Raw genomic sequence first — 14,615 nt, 5'->3', positions numbered from 1 at the left:
AGGCTGTAGCAATGCCTCAGCACTGCGATGCAGTGCCTTAGACCGCTACGCCACCCGGGAGGCCCTGGGTGTGAACAGTTTTGATTCTCATGGGTTGCGAGGTGAGGGTTTGTTACTTCGCCGATAAATGACAATATTCATCTGGAACTTTGCCAACCAGGAAATGTGTACCTCTGCTCTAGCATATATTATACATTTATTGGATGTGTGTTTAGACCCGCTTCAGCCCAGCTTCAATTAAAAAGGAACAGCTGAGGGACATATAAAAAACATATTCATAAATCTAAATCATCTAATATATCCCCTTTCCTTTCATTTATTTTCCTAACTTCTGTTCCTCATCAGACTCCTTTCTTCCTTCCTTCTTACGCATATCTGACAGTTGAAAACAATATGAAATACATCTTTAGCCATATCAGTGATCAAGGAGGGCAAGAAAACTGGGAAAGCTTTATAAGACTATCGGGACGCGGCCTTCTCTCCTTACCTTGAACACATAGGTGGCTCCGCCTCCGCCTCCTCCGCCCCCTTGGACCCGCGTCTTGTTTTCCAATGGCATCTGCTCCACACAGATCTTGTTTAGGATCTCGTTGGTCTACCAATGAGAATAGAAAAAGAGTGAATCCCTCAGTTTCTTTAATCACTCATTCGAGACATTGTATGTCTGTGCAATCCAGGCTTCCTCATAAATCATGCATTGATGTCAATGGAAGATATCCCCTGAAGTCAAGTTCCATGCTCAGATCTTTAGTTAGAATTGTGCCTTTACTAGCCTAGTAGCCTGGTCTGTTTGTGGTGTCTTGCAACTTCAACAGTCATTGTCCAGCCAAACCAGATGTGACCAAGACCATATGAGTTGGCAAGACAGCACAAAGTGATCTGGGACCAGGCTTTTTACTGCATGTAGTGTGTTATTCTACCCAATCTGCCCATCGGCAACTTGGGCTATTGTAACAAATGAGAGACGTATCAAGAGCCTAACGACTAGCGGTGTTGAGGACAGGTAATAATAACCAAACAGCCAAGTCAGAACCGTCCTTCCAACCCAAAACTTTTCATCAACCTTGGCCAGTATGGGAGCAGCGAGAGCTCAATTTCACACAGAATTACCCCTAACCCCCACCTGTTGCTCTTGCCATCCTGCTAGGGTTGAGGCACATAGTTTGTATGTGTGTGTAAGGGGATACAACTGAAATGAGTCTTACACATTTAAACCAACACCTTAACCCAACACTTTAAGGCAGGGGGCTACCTTAAATGACATCCACATCATCGGCGCCCCGGGGAGTTGTTGGGGGTTAACAGCCTTGCTCAAGGGCAGAACGGCAGATTTTGCCACCTGGCTGACTCTGGGATTCGAACCAGTGAACTTTTGGATACTGGCCCAATGCTCTTAACCCTACGCTGCCTACCACCCCGTGTGTGTGTGTGAGTGTGAGTGTGTGTGTGCATGCGTGCGTGGCTTGTAAAAGCCTAAAAGGATATTAATACTCCTACAGAGGGGAGGCTGTTTGAGAAACACTGAACACACCAACACCCTGAACTAATCATTTTTATAGCACCAACCACCTTTGGGAGTATCTACTCCCTTCGGGACTATAGACCTGATAGAAATGAACTGAGAGTCTGAGACCTCAAATGACTGCAGTTTCCCATTGACAATGTGTCTGGGCCACCTCTCTGCTTTTCCTTGTCTGACATTTTCCTCCAATATATTTGATCCATTTTCCAAATGATTCCTGACTGAGAACCCCAAAGTGTAAGACAAATCCGGGATGAGGCCAAAAACAACATGATGGAATGAGAGTAAATTCATTCCAACAACGTTTACAGGTGAAATGGCAAGGCAATCAATGGGATTACAATTCAAACGTGTTCCCTTATGGTGTGGGAGGAGTTTTGAGGATGTTCTTCTTTTTCCGTATCCCTGAGACTTCAACATTCCAGTTTGGAATGTCGAGTTAGGCCATGTGGTAGTCTATAATAGGCTACTTATGGACTTCTGAAGATCTGACAGAATTTTGTATAGGTGTATAAGTGATAAAGCATTAGTGAAAGTATAAGTGATATATTCCACGTGGCTTATCAGAAGGCAAAATGAGGCATTACTATAGCCCCAAAGACTCCGGAATAAGAACCCTGGTTTTACCTAGGTCTGTCTTCATTGTATTTGTTTTTCCCCCCAAGTTATCAGGCCCTTCTTATAGATATAAGTCCTCTTAGATCTACACAGTCCTGGAAAAAGTTATCCCCAAATGCACTTCATCCCCCCCAAAATATCAATTAACCCAGAACCATTTAACTTGTGATGGTTTGTCCTGTCAATAAATATTTCTGATCGATGCAGAAACAGAGTGCTCCTTTTTCTTAATTTTCCTGGACAGTCAACAGTTGAAGTGTCCTGGGGTGAGAAATGTTTTTTGGATCTACGCAGTCCTTTTAGCTCTAAGTGCCTTCCTCAGAGGTAGGAGATAGTGGCTGATTTGGGATGGGGCATAAGTGTGAAAGTGTTGAGCCTTGACATTTATTCAGAATAGTTTGGGGAAGATGGTACTCACATTGGGGCAGGCGTCCTCTCCTTTTTGGCCCACCAGGATGTGAAGCAACTCGCCCTCCTGAAGCAGGAAGTCTGCTGTGAGTTGGACACCATGTGACTTGGCCATGGTCAATACACTGCGACCTCCAGCTGCCCCACAAGCTGTGATCCTGTTTTGGACATAAACACAAACGGAAAGGCATGAACCGCCAGTGTATGGCATTAGAAATAATTCAACCTAAAGGTCTACCCCACCAAATGCACATAGACATGTGAGTTATAGATCTGTCATCCCCATAGAAACCAAGTCTGATAAGCTGTAGATCCATTCTATGTGTGCTATTTCTATGCTTCCCGTCCCTAAGGTTAGCTTTTGAGTCTTTTTAATTTTGGTTATGTACTCCAGCTTTAAACAACTGAAAATACAATCTTTATATATACAGTACCAGTCAAAAGTTTGGACACACCTACTCATTCAAGGGTTTTTCTTTATTTGTACTATTTTCTACATTGTAAAATACAAGTGAGGACATCAAACTATGAAATAAAAATAAGGAATCATGTAGCAACCAAAGTGTTAAACAAATCAATATACATTTTAGATTTTAGATTATTAAAAGTAGCCACCCTTTGCCTTGATGACAGCTTGGGTATTCTCTCAACCAGCTTCACCTGGAATTATTTTCCAACAGTCTTGAAGGAGTTGCCACATATGCTGAGCACTTGTTGGCTGCTTTTCCTTCACTCTGGGGTCCAACTCATCCCAAACCATCTCAATTGGATTGAGGTTGGGTTATTGTGGAGGCCAGGTCATGTGATGCAGCACTCCATCCCTCTACTTCTTCGTCAAATAGCCCTTACACAGCCTGGAGGTGTGTTGGGTCATTGTCCTCTTGAAAAACAAATGATAGTCCAACTATAGCAAACCAGATGGGATGGATATCGCTACAGAATGCTGTGTTAGCCATGCTGGTTAAGTGTGCCTTCAATTCTAAATAAATCACTGACAGTGTCACCAGCAAATCACTCCCACACATCACATCTCACAAAGACACAGTGGTTGGAACCAAACATCTAAAATTTGGACTCATCGGACCAAAAGGACATATTTCCACTGGTCTAATGTCCATTGCTAGTGTTTCTTGGCCCAATCAAGTCTCTTCTTATTATTGTTGTCCTAAGGATCGGCGTTCCGTCAACGGGACAGTTGTAAGTGATTCAACGCGTTATATCAAGAACTAAGATTTTAGAGTAAATACAAGTGTCTTATTTCGGCTGAAAGCTTAAATTCTTGTTAATATAACTGCACTGTCCAATTTACAGTAGCTATTACTAAGAAAACATGCCCTGCTATTGTTTGAGGAGAGCTCCTGACAACAAAACACTTTTTTCAACGCGATAGGTTTGATAAATTCACCTCTGAAGGTGAAATGTGTACTTACATTCTGAAATCTTGCTCTGACTTATCTTCCAAAGGGAACCAGATATAAGATGAAGTGTAATTTTGTTAGATAAAATACTTTTTCATATTCTATAAAGGTCCATATATCATGCACGATGGATTTTGTATTTCCACTCGTTCAATTTGCAAAGAAAGGAATCTGTGAAAATCTCACCCTAAATGTTGTTTGAACAAGTCAAATCACATTCGTATCTATTCCTCAGAGATCCTAGAAGGTAACAAGAGTTCACTATTTCATTGGGGGTGTAGTATATCCTATAGGATACCATATTTGGTGTCCTATAGACCTTTATGGCATGCCGATGACGTGGGCGGCCATCACTTGAACAACTGTATCTTTGTCAAATAAGCCCCAATCGGGGTCAAACAAAGCTAGCTAGATAGCCATTGAGCTGGGTTTACGGGAGTATCAGTAAGCCATATTTTTGCCGGAAATGACATACCCAAATCTAACTGAGAAGAGAAAGGCTATAATGTATTATTCCAGCCAAGGTGCAATTTAGATTTTGGCCACTTGTATGTGCAATGTTTTAGACTGATCCAATGAACCATTACATTTCTGTTCAAAATGTTCTATTAAGAATGCCCAAATGTGCCTAATTTGTTTATTAACATTTTGTGACTAGGGGGCAGTATTTTAATGTTTGGAAAAATAACGTTCCAGTAGTAAACAGGATATTTTGTCAGGACAAGATGCTAGAATATGCATATAATTGACAGCTTAGGATAGAAAACACTCTAAAGTTTCCAAAACTGTAAAAAATATTGTCTGTGAGTATAACAGAACTGATATTGCAGGCGAAAGCCTGAGAAAAATTCAATCCGGAAGTGACTCATCTTTTGAAAGCTCTGCGTTCCAATGCGTCCCAATTGAGCAGTGAATGGGCTATCAACCAGATTATCAACCAGTTTTAAGCATTTATGTTGAAGAATACCCGTAAGCGGCTATATTGCGCAAGTGGTCACCTGATGGCTCTCAGATTGATTCTTGCGTAAAATACAGAGGTAGCCATTATTCCAATTGGTCCTACTGAAAAACGAATTGTCCTGGTGGATATATTATTGAATAGATATTTGAAAAACACCTTGAGGATTGACTATAAACAACGTTTGCCATGTTTCTGTCGATATTATGGAGCTAATTTGAAATATTTTTCGGCATTTTCGTGACTGCAATTACCGGGCGATTTCTCAGCCAAACGTGAAGAACAAACAGAGCTATATTTTTTAGACAAATGCTTGTCTAGCTTTGGCTGTAAAGCATATTTTGAAAATCCGAGATGACAGGGTGATTAACAAAAGGCTAAGCTGTGTCTCAATATATTTCACTTGTGATTTTCATGAATAGGAATATTTTCGATTAATATTTATGTCCGTTGCGTTATGCTAATTAGTGTCAGTCGATGATTACGCTCCCGGACCCGGGATGGGGAGTTACTAGAGGTTAATAACTCTTCATGTTCAAAATTGTGCGTAAATTGGACAGTGCAATTAAATTAACAAGAATTTAAGCTTTCTGCCAAAATCAGATATGTCTATGTCCTGGGAAATGTTCTTGTTATCTTTTTACTTACAACCTCATGCTAATCACCTTACCCTATGTTCGCGCAATATCCCGCGGAAGGGGTCCCGATCCCAAAGAAGTTTTAAGAACTAAAGAAATTCCAAAAATTAACAAGGCACGCCTGTTCATTGAAATACATTCCAGGTGACTACCTCATGAAGCTGTTTGAGAGAATGCCAAGAGTTTCGAAGCTGTCATCAAGGCAAAGGGTGGCTACTTTGAAGAATCTCAAATATAAAATATTTTTGGAATTGTTTAACACTTTTTGATTCCATTTGTGTTATTTCATAGTTTTGATGTCTTCACTAATATTCTAAAATGTAGAAAATGGTAAAGATAAAGAAAAACCCTTGAATAAGTAGATGTATCCAAACTTTTGACTGGTACTGTATATATATTTCACAGTGATTCTTTCTACTTGTTTTATCACATAATCAACATTTTTGTAACCAGGTAATGGCAGATCGATTTCTACATATTGCACCTTTAAAGCTAAAATATTTAAGTGGTGAAACTGCCAAGGCCGTTTAGAATTTATCAACAACAAATAAGTTACTGCAAACAATGAATACTGTTTTTTTCTTCATTGCACAGCAGCATACGCACTGCTGGATACTTCTCTCTGTTTCATGAACAAAACAAAATCAATAACAAAGGTGCTGTGGGCGAACAGTGACGCTGATCTGTAATGCTGTTAATATTAAGAGCATTCCAATAATGCGTTACACACAGGTGGTATAGTGCATTATAAGACTTCTTGCTGAAGACGAGAAGCAGGTACAGGGAGAACATTTAATAAACAACGGACATGAAACAAAACAGGAACAGTGTCTGGACAGGGGAAAAAATAACGACATCAATGTTGACACAGGGAACAACCTGAGGAGCAGACAGATATAGAGGGGGTAATCTTCAAAATAATGGAGTCCAGGTGAGTCCAATATTGAGCGCCAGAGAGGGGGAGCGGGAACAGGCATATGACAGTACCCTGCCCCTCGAGGGGTGCCACCCGGTGTCCCATCTGGGCAAGCCTGACGGGTTGGCCGAGGCATGGGCACTGGACAAGCTGGCTGAGGCGTGGGAGCCTGCTGAACTCGCTAAGGCATGGGAGCCTGACGGGCTGGCTGAAGCATGATGTGGGGTGGGTGCCTGCCACGCCAACCGAGGCAAGAAGACTTCTCGAGCCAGCTAAGGTGTGGAAGCCCGTTGAGCTAGCTGAGGCACCCCCGGTTCCATCAGCGACGGCACCCGGACCCGACATCACCAACTAAAACATTAACTCCCTGATGCTTCCTTTAGTGGTGTTAGCATTCTGTGGGATCAACGCTGGAGACGAGAAGCAGGTAGAGGGAGAACATTTCATAAACAATGGCCATGAAAATGAAATAGAACAGGAACAGCTTCTGGACAGGGGAAAAAATAACGACATCAATGCTGACGCAGGGAACAACCTGAGGTGCAGACAGATATAGAGGGGTAATCAACAAAGTAATGGAGTCCAGGTGAGAGAGACAGAAAAAGAGAGAGAGAAATAGAGGCATAAGAAGCAGCCTCTTAATAACTGTGTGGTTGTGGGTTACTGGAGCCGGGTGTAATAAGTGTGTGAGTCGTGCTATTTAACCATTAGAGCCACACTCTCTAACCCAAAGACTCTGGTTAGCCAGTAATGCCCCATTCGTTTAAGGAGGTGGAAACGATAGACGATTGCTGTCTGTGGACGAGAGAGCGAGGCTATAGATTTTTTGAAGGCCGCTTGAGGGTTTGGAGTGAGATAGAGAAAGAGAGGGAGAGAGAGAGAGAGAGAGAGAGAGAGAGAGAGAGAGAGAGAGAGAGAGAGAGGGAGAGAGAGAGGGAGAGAGAGAGAGAGAGAGAGAGATAGTGTGTCTGTGCATGTGTGTCTAAAGCAAATCTGTATTGGACATTCTCCTAAGGATGTCAAATTAGACTATTGAGATGCAGCCCCTTTGTTACGCCTATCATGAAAGGAGGCCAATTTAGATGATTGAGATTGAGACTGTGTGCTACACCTACCGTTAAAGCCAAGTTAGACTATTAAGATTCAGCATATGTGCTACATCTCCAAGCCAATTCAGACTATTGCGATTCAGTCTATACTGTATGTTACACCTATCATGAAATTAAGCCAATTTCGATTTTGAGATTCAGCCTATATGTTACACCTACCATGAAAGGAAGCCACTTAAGACTATTGAGATGCATCCGGTGTTTTGATTTACCTGTAGCTGCCAGTCTCCGGCACTCTCCAGATTTGGATGCCTTTGAATGGGCTTCTGGTTGCCACGGTAACGTTGATGTTGCTGTTCCGATATGAGCTGCTACACTGGGTTGGGGTGGGCCCCTCTGAACCCACTGCCCCACAAGTGTGAAAGGCCCATTTGGTGTCTGTAAAACACATTGATTACATATACATGAACATTTGCACACACACGTACACACACACATTTGCACATGCATGCACACACGCAAACACACACACACATGCACGCACACACACACACAGGCAAATGAAGACACTCATCATTCAGAACACTGTTCAAACTCATCACATTTCCCATCACACAAATTGTGCCTCATCTTTCATTTCACTTCAACAAACACTCTATAGTCTCACATCAATAAACCCCAACATAGTGAAATGCCAGAAACAATTTTTCCGTTCTACTCGTCTAACTCCTGATTGTGAGCGAGATATAACGGAATAAATAAAATAAGCATCTTCATCATATTTCACTGTAGTAAAAAATGCCTATCATCACTGTCTGAAGAAAATCTCCAAACTCTATTTTGTCCATTTACATTTTTCAAATGATTTGAAGGCAATGAATCCCCTATATGTACTCCGAACATTTCATGACTCTAGGATCAAGAACATGTATTCCACATAGTTTCTGAAGTTGGGTGTTTGTATGTTTGTAATCTCTCATGGACAGACTACGTAAACATAAATGGTATCTGTAGATCTCTCATGACACAATGGGATGAGTGAGATAACGAGCAGCAATTAGGAGCAGCATTAGTTAGTGCTTTGGACAAAGCATGATTTCCCAGGGAAGGGGACATTTGGCCCACAGACTTTCCGGTAACTTACAAAGAGAGAGGGTGGAGCTCTTCATTCCGGTTCTGATCCTTATTCTATCTCTTCTCTGATCACATATGGACCCAGAACTTAATTGAGCATCTGACCTATTACCAAAGACTTTAGTTCTGGGTTACCCGAGATTAGTATGTTCATGAATGGTCAAATACGGCATTTTCATCTGACAGCCACGCTGGACAGTGGGAACGGCACCATTTCCATCGTTCCCCCCAAATCAGGATTTAGTGACTCGATCTGTGGTCCAGCCATGTTTATCTGAGAAGACTAATCTCATGCAAATCTAGGCAAAAAGTAACTCCCCATTCGCTACAGACTGGGATTACACTGCAAATGAGGAGAAAAGTTTGAGTTAGCTGAGCATTCAAACTGATTTTGCCATGTTTCACTGTAGTAAATTGAAACAATGGTAAGTGCAGTGTTCAGTATGATTTAACCAGTTTAGAAATGACGAGGCAGTAAAGAATGATACAGTGGCTTGCGAAAGAATTCACCCCCTTGGCATTTATCCTATTTTGTTGCCTTACAACCTGGAATTAAAATGGATTTTGGGGGGGTTTGTGTCATTTGATTTACACAACATGCCCTCCACTTTGAAGATGCAAAATATTTTTTATTGTGGAACAAACAGGGATATAAGACAAAAAAACTTGAGCGTGCATAACTATTCACCCCCTCAAAGTCAATAATTTGTAGAGCCACCTTTTGCACAAATTACAGCTGCAAGTCTCTTGGGGTATGTCTCTATAAGCTTGGCACATCTAGCCACTGGGATTTTTACCCATTCTCCAAGGCAAAACTGCTCCAGCTGCTTCAATTTGGATAGGTTCTGCTGATGTACAGCAATCTTTAAGTCATTGATAGAAGAATTTGTATGTTTAACTTCTTGCGACTAGGTGACGTTCCCATTTTAAACAAGATATTTTGTCACGAAAAGATGCTTGACTATGCATATAATTACAGCTTAGGAAAGAAAACACCCTGACGTTTCCAAAACTGCAAAGATATTGTCTGTGAGTGCCACAGAACTGATGTTACAGGCGAAACCCAGATAAACATCCAACCAGGAAGTGACGCATTCTTTTAAACCGCCTCATGCCAATGACTCCTTATATGGCTGTGAATGAGCTACGAATGAGTTTACGTTTTCCACGTATTCCCCAAGGTCTCTACAGCATTGTGACGTCTTTTTAGGCATTTCCATTGAAGAATGGCTGTAAGGGACCATATATAGCATGTGGTCACAGTTGAAGTGTACCAATGATAAAAATTACAGACCTCTACATGCTTTGTAAGTAGGAAAACCTGCAAAATCGACAGTGTATCAAATACTTGTTCTCCCCACTGTACATTGCTGAACAATGAACAATGAGAAAGGAAAGGAACAGGGTGTGTGGTCAATGCTAGATATGGCCTCTTATTATGCAATTGGCACAAATCATTGACCGTGACCAGTGGTGGAAAAAGTACCCAATTGTAATACTTGAGTTAAAGTAAAGATAACTTAGTAGAAAATGATTCAAGTTAAGTGGAATTCACCCAGTAAAATACTACTTGAGTAAAAGTCTAAAAGTATTTGATTTGAAAAATATCAAAAGTAAATATATCAAAAGTAAAATATACTTAAGTATCAAAAGTAAAAGTATAAATAATTTCAAAGTCTTTATATTAAGCAAACCAGACGGCACCATTTTCTTTCAGTTAAGGATGTCCAGGGGCACGCTCCAACACTCAGAAATCATTTACAAACTAAGCTTTTGTGATTAGTGAGTCCGCCATATCAGAGGAAGTAGGGATAACCAGGAATGTTCTCTTGATAAGTGTGTGAATTTGACAATTTCCTGTCCTGCTAAGCATTCTAAATGTAACTTGTACTTTTGGGTGCCAGGGAAAATGTATGGAGTAGAAAGTACATTATTTTATTTAGGAATGTAATGAAGTAAAAGTTGTCAAAACTATAAATAGTAAAGTAAAGTACAGATACCCCAAAAAACTACTTAAGTAGTACTTTCGAGTATTTTTACTCAAGTACTTTACACCACTGTCCATGACCACTAAATTGTGATCATGGTCAACGTCTATGGTTGAAGACTACAAGGTTACGTGTAAGTCACTCTCTCTCTCTCTCTCTCTCTCTCTCTCTCTCTCTCTCTCTCTCTCTCTGTCTCTCTCTCTCAATTTCAATTCAATTCAAGGACTTTATTGGCATGGGAAATGTATGTTAACATCGAAAATGCAAGTTAAAACCTCAAAGCTAGGGCGCAGAATTTTCACTTTGGATAAATAGCGCGCCCAAATTCAACTTCCTGCTACTCATGCCAAGAATATAAGATATGCATATTATTCATAGATTTGGATAGAAAACATTCTGAAGTTTCTAAAACTGTTTGAATCATGTCTGTGAGTATAACAGAACTTATGTAGCAGGCAAAAATAGGTTCCTATTAAATATCCAATGGCAAAGACATATAGGGAAGAAAATAATAATTCTGAACAGTTAGGACTAACTGTTCAGAATTATTATTTTCTTCCCTATATGTCTTTGCCATTGGATATTTAATAGGAACCTATTTTAAGTTCCTACCGCTTCCACGCGATGTCGCCAGTGTTTGGAATATGGCTGAGGTTATTCCTTTGTTTTATCAGGAAGTAGGCAAACTCGGAACAGGGGACACTTTTGTGAGTTGCGCAAGACATGAAGAGCAGAGCTTTTTTCTTTTCGTTCATGTATTGAATACAGATTACCCCGTCTACAATTTGATCGATTATTAACGTTTAAAAATACCTAACGTTGTATTACAAAAGTAGTTTGAAATATTTTGGCAAAGTTTATAGGCAACTTTTGAAATATTTTTTAGTGACGTTGCGTTTTTCTAAGCTGTTTTTTTATTGATCAAACGCGCTTTATAAATGGACATTTTCGATATATATGGATGGAATTAATCATACAAAAGGACCAATAGTGATGTTTATGGGACATATTGGAGTGCCAACAAAAGAAGCTCGTCAAAGTTAATGCATATTTTATTTCAGCGTTTTGTGTAGCGCCTGCTACGCTAGCTCCTTTGTTTACTGCTGGTGAGGATGGCTGCAGGCTATCAGATAATAGCTTCATATGCTTTCGCCGAAAAGCATTTTTAAAATATGACATGTTGGCTGGATTCACAACGAGTGTAGCTTTAATTGAGTATCTTACATGTGTGATTTAATGAAAGTCTGAATTTTATAGCATTTTATTTGAATCTAGCGCTCTGCATTTTCCCTGGCAATTGGCCAGTTGAGACGCTAGCGTCTCCCCTATCCATAAGAGGAGATAATAAACAAAAGTGAAATAAACAATAAAAATGTACATTAAACATTACACTGATGGGTTCTGACTTATAAACTTGAAATATTGTTAATCATCAGGCATCTTATGGACCAGAAAATAATGGTTATCTGTAGGAGGAATTAATATGTTTTGGTCAATTCATGTTGGATATGAGCCAGGGTCTCGGAATGTACTAAGTATGGGAAAGGCAATAACATGTTTGAGTTCACTGATAAGGGTGAGCTGGGGATTCGTGAGGAATGGGGGCCGAGGTCAGGTCAGGTCACATTAAGGGAGAAGGAACAGTTTATTATCCACATCACTTAACTTCCTGCCTTGCAATAAAGATGTAATGTTTAGAGGGAAGGAGGAGATTACACCCAAATTGGGGTATATATACTTGTGCTGGTGGGAACATATCTTTGTCTGTTCAGCTATCTGACCCTTTGGGTGAATAAACTTGGCTTGAGCTTTACTAATCGTCTGTGAGTTTTTACTCTTCATTTAGAACCAAACAACACTCACAAAAGTTCCAAAAGAATAAAGACATTTCCAATGTCATATTATGTGCAAATAGTTAAAGTACAACATAGAAAATAAATACAAATAAATAAGGGTTGTATTTACAATGGTGTTTGTTCTTCACTGGTTGCCCTTTTCTTGTGGCAACAGGTCACAAATCTTGCTGCTGTGATGCACTCTGTGGTATTTCACCCAGTAGATATGGGAGTTGATCAAAATTGGATGTTTTTTCAAATTCTTGGTGGATCAGTGTAATCTGAGGGAAATATGTGTCTCTAATACAGTCATACATTTGGCAGGGGGTTAGGAAGTGCAGCTCAGTTTCCACCGCATTTTAAGGGCAGTGTGCCCATAGCCGGTCTTCTCTTGAGAGCCAGGTCTGCCTATAGCGGCCTTTCTCAATAGCAAGGCTATGCTCACTGAGTCTATACATAGTCAAAGCTTTCCTTAAGTTTGGGTCAGTCACAGTGGTCATGTATACTGCCACTGTGTACTCTCTGTTTAGGGACAAATAGCATTCTAGTTTGCTCAGTATTTTTCTTAATTACTCACATTGGATAGTTATAGTTATATATATTTTTGTTTTCACATGATTTGGTTGGGTCTAATTGGGTTGCTGTCCTGGTGCTCTGTGGGGTCTGTTTGTGTTTATGAACAGAGCCCCAAGACCAACTTGCAGACCAGCTTGTCGGTGATGGCTTGTTGTGGAAGGTTTGGGAATCACTTCCTTTTAGGTGGATGCAGACTTTAGCAGATATTTTCTGGATTTTGATCATTAATTAGCGGGTATCGGCCTATTTCTGCTCTGCATGCATTATCTGGTGTTTTACGTTGTACACTGAGGATATTTTTGAAGACCAATATGGTGTTTTGTGTATTCTTGGTTGGTGAACATACCCCCCCCCCTCTCTCTCTCTCTCAAGATGTGCTCCCACAGGGTCACACACAGGAATGGGAGCGCAAAAGGCCATGGTGTGAGTAACAATGGGGAAATGTTTGTTTGATAACTTTGAAAGTAAAATTGCTCAGTAAATGTGCTGTATAAACCTGTTCCTTTAGATCATTTGTGTCACAGGTTGATGGTCACTAGACTCAATGCTGTTTATTATGTATTAATCTCGTATCCGTTGATAGTGATTGACATCAGACTGGAGGTAGACTGATAATGTATCTCTGATTCTGTAGCCAATGATGTTGTGACTTCCTCCCAGCCTCTTGGGCTGGTGTTAACAGAACATATGTTACTGTCTGATAAATATATAAGTGCCTGTTAGACATTTTCTCTGCTTCTGTGCGGGAGGTGTCCCCATGTTGCAACTTGTATTAAACCAGATTCATTTTGATTGACTTTATCGGCAACTGCTCTTCTCTTTTATTCACCTGAACATCCCCTTTAGACTCCCACATAAGGATGTCCTTTTGACACCAATGAGTAGTTAGCATATCAGATTAAGTTCTGCATTGCTGATTGTCTCTCCTACAATTCCTATTGGATTATAATACATTTTTTGTGGATTTACTTTTTTTTTAAATAACTAAATGATCTGCATTTAACTAAATTGAACTAACTTAGCAACTGAATCAAATGTTTATTTTGTGACCTTTGAACTCTGGATTATTCATTGAATTGACTGTTGACTTGATTTGCTTTGATTGCTGGGTATAACCAGTACAGAAAGCCTTGCTGCATACAATTTTGAGTTGGTTTATGATTTATGTTGCTGCTCTATTGCTGCCATTTAATGCCTAATCAAAGCTTTATTCTGATGTTTTAATGGTGTTTTGCTTTGTATTGTGTTTGTGCATATTCATACTCTTTCTATACCACAGAAAGGTAAAGGGGTCAAACTTTATCGTACACGGTTCCCAATCCTTGTTTTATACAGCACGTATGTTTAGGAAAGGACAGGTGACTGTTATAAATTTGAATGCGCATGAAATAGTTTGATCTGTCTTTCACCAGAGACAGATGGCTATTTCATGCCTCTGACTCAATATGCACACTGCTAGTATGGTCATTCCATTGGAATATAACCCTAAAAGGTTGTTCCACTTTGATTGGCCCATATTAATGCATGAAGGAAGATGAGTATGAGTTGAATTGGA

At 40.2% G+C, this 14,615-nt stretch overlaps 1 protein-coding gene across 1 annotated transcript in view; it reads right to left on the bottom strand.

The window, feature by feature from the left end:
- LOC109895304 (ALK tyrosine kinase receptor) overlaps window positions 1–14,615 on the bottom strand; it is a 150,935-nt gene that overhangs the window by 56,748 nt on the left and 79,572 nt on the right. The window contains exons 8-10 of the mRNA XM_020488917.2: window positions 7,800–7,965; window positions 2,559–2,706; window positions 488–595 (exon numbers count right to left, since the gene is read on the bottom strand). Of these exons, the coding sequence (XP_020344506.2) occupies window positions 488–595; window positions 2,559–2,706; window positions 7,800–7,965 (422 nt within the window). The remainder of the gene's footprint in view (window positions 1–487; window positions 596–2,558; window positions 2,707–7,799; window positions 7,966–14,615) is intronic.

This window comes from Oncorhynchus kisutch, linkage group LG8, assembly GCF_002021735.2.
Source record: "Oncorhynchus kisutch isolate 150728-3 linkage group LG8, Okis_V2, whole genome shotgun sequence".
In the NCBI taxonomy this organism is placed as follows: Eukaryota; Metazoa; Chordata; class Actinopteri; order Salmoniformes; family Salmonidae; genus Oncorhynchus; species Oncorhynchus kisutch.
This window is presented reverse-complemented; position numbering and strand designations above follow the sequence as displayed.